This window comes from Lactuca sativa, chromosome 4 (assembly GCF_002870075.4).
Source record: "Lactuca sativa cultivar Salinas chromosome 4, Lsat_Salinas_v11, whole genome shotgun sequence".
NCBI lineage: Eukaryota > Viridiplantae > Streptophyta > Magnoliopsida > Asterales > Asteraceae > Lactuca > Lactuca sativa.
In genome coordinates, this window is record NC_056626.2 from 23,996,927 (window position 1) to 23,998,473 (window position 1,547).

Genomic DNA, 1,547 nt, shown 5'->3' on the forward strand with positions numbered 1-1,547 from the left:
TTTGTAGGACAGTGTTTTGGAAACGAATTTCATTAATAGCGTTGAACTTTGCAAAAAAATCATTAATAACATTGTACTTTTAAAAAATAACTTTTTTTGGAATTCTTTAACTGGAGGTAGATTCCTTGAATGCATACCTTGATGAACATATGTAGAAAAATCTATTTGGAAAAGGATAAAATCCTGATATGACAACCCGAAAAAGTAAAAGAAAAACTCAGTTTTGACTAACCGAATTTATTCAAAATCTTTATTCCTATTAGTAGCTTACACACCATTTAGATGCTCTCAAAATAGCATATGAAATAACTTCGAGATGTAATAAAGCTAAAATGTTATTTGATATGTTTTGTACTTTCTAATGATCATTACCAGGAAACATTTGAAAGATTTTTTTTACCAGAACGAATGTGATCAATATACAAAACAATGTTGCATATTCATAACCTAATGTTCTTAAGTTACTGTAATAAGGTTTTCCTGTAATAGTTGATTGGCCCTAACCAACTATCCCATGTAAGTTAATGGGTTTATGTTGTTCTAAATGTGTTAAAATGCTTCATTTAGGTGTTACTCAACACATGGTCTGCGGACTATCCACATTGATTTCATGATTGAGAAGAACACATCACATCGACCAAGATCAGACCATCAACCATATTAGTGACCCCCACTGAGATTAGCAATGTAATTTGAGTAATCATCCAAAACAGACAATGAACTTTGAATTGTAATAAATCTAAAATCAATTCCTAAATTGTACATCAAACTTCCAACGTTAAACCTAGAACATTTTCAATTAATGTTATCGAGTTGATATGCATTTGATTATTAGGTATATTGTAAATTGTTTACCTCCACCTGTTGAATTATGGCGTGAATGTACAATTTTACGTTTAACAGTAAACATGAGGCTTTAGTTTGTTTGTCTAACTAATGATTTGGATGAGACAAAAGCATTTGATGAGTGGATTCTTAAAATTAATGAAGGTAATACTGGTGGCCCTAATGATGGTGAAGTTGAAGTGGAATTTCCAGAATACGTTGTTCGCTCTATAGGTGACCATATTCATTTAATTGTATCCACCATTTATCCATCATTTGAAAACCATCTTGATGATCCATCATATTTTCAAGATAAAGCTATTTTGGTACCTACAAATGAAGAATTCGATGCTACCAATGACTACATTTTAGGATTGATGAAAGATGAAGGGAAAACATATCTGAGTTCAAACTCTTTATGTGAGATAGAGTTACCAGATTTTTTTGAGGAATCAATCTACTCTTCAGTTGTGTTGAATGATTTTAAGGCGTCTAGAATTTCCAACCATAAACTTACACTAAAAATAGGTGTTCCAGTCATGTTACTTCGTAATATCGAACAAACCAAAGGACTATGCAATGGTACTAGGTTACATATTGTTAGGATTGGAAGACACGTTATTGAAGCCTGCATCATATATGCTAGATTTTTCAACGAGACTACTTATATACCTTGCATGAAGTTAACTCAGTTTAATAAAAGAATCTCATTCCGTTTTTAG

The 1,547-nt window shown here is 31.6% G+C and overlaps 1 protein-coding gene across 1 annotated transcript; it reads left to right on the forward strand.

The window, feature by feature from the left end:
- The first annotated feature begins 716 nt into the window (after nucleotides 1-716).
- Nucleotides 717-1,547, forward strand: LOC111888794 (uncharacterized). Its single transcript, XM_023884901.1, has 3 exons — nucleotides 717-730; nucleotides 836-882; nucleotides 991-1,547. The coding sequence occupies exons 1-3, from the start codon at nucleotides 717-719 to the stop codon at nucleotides 1,545-1,547; spliced, it is 618 nt and encodes a 205-aa protein (XP_023740669.1).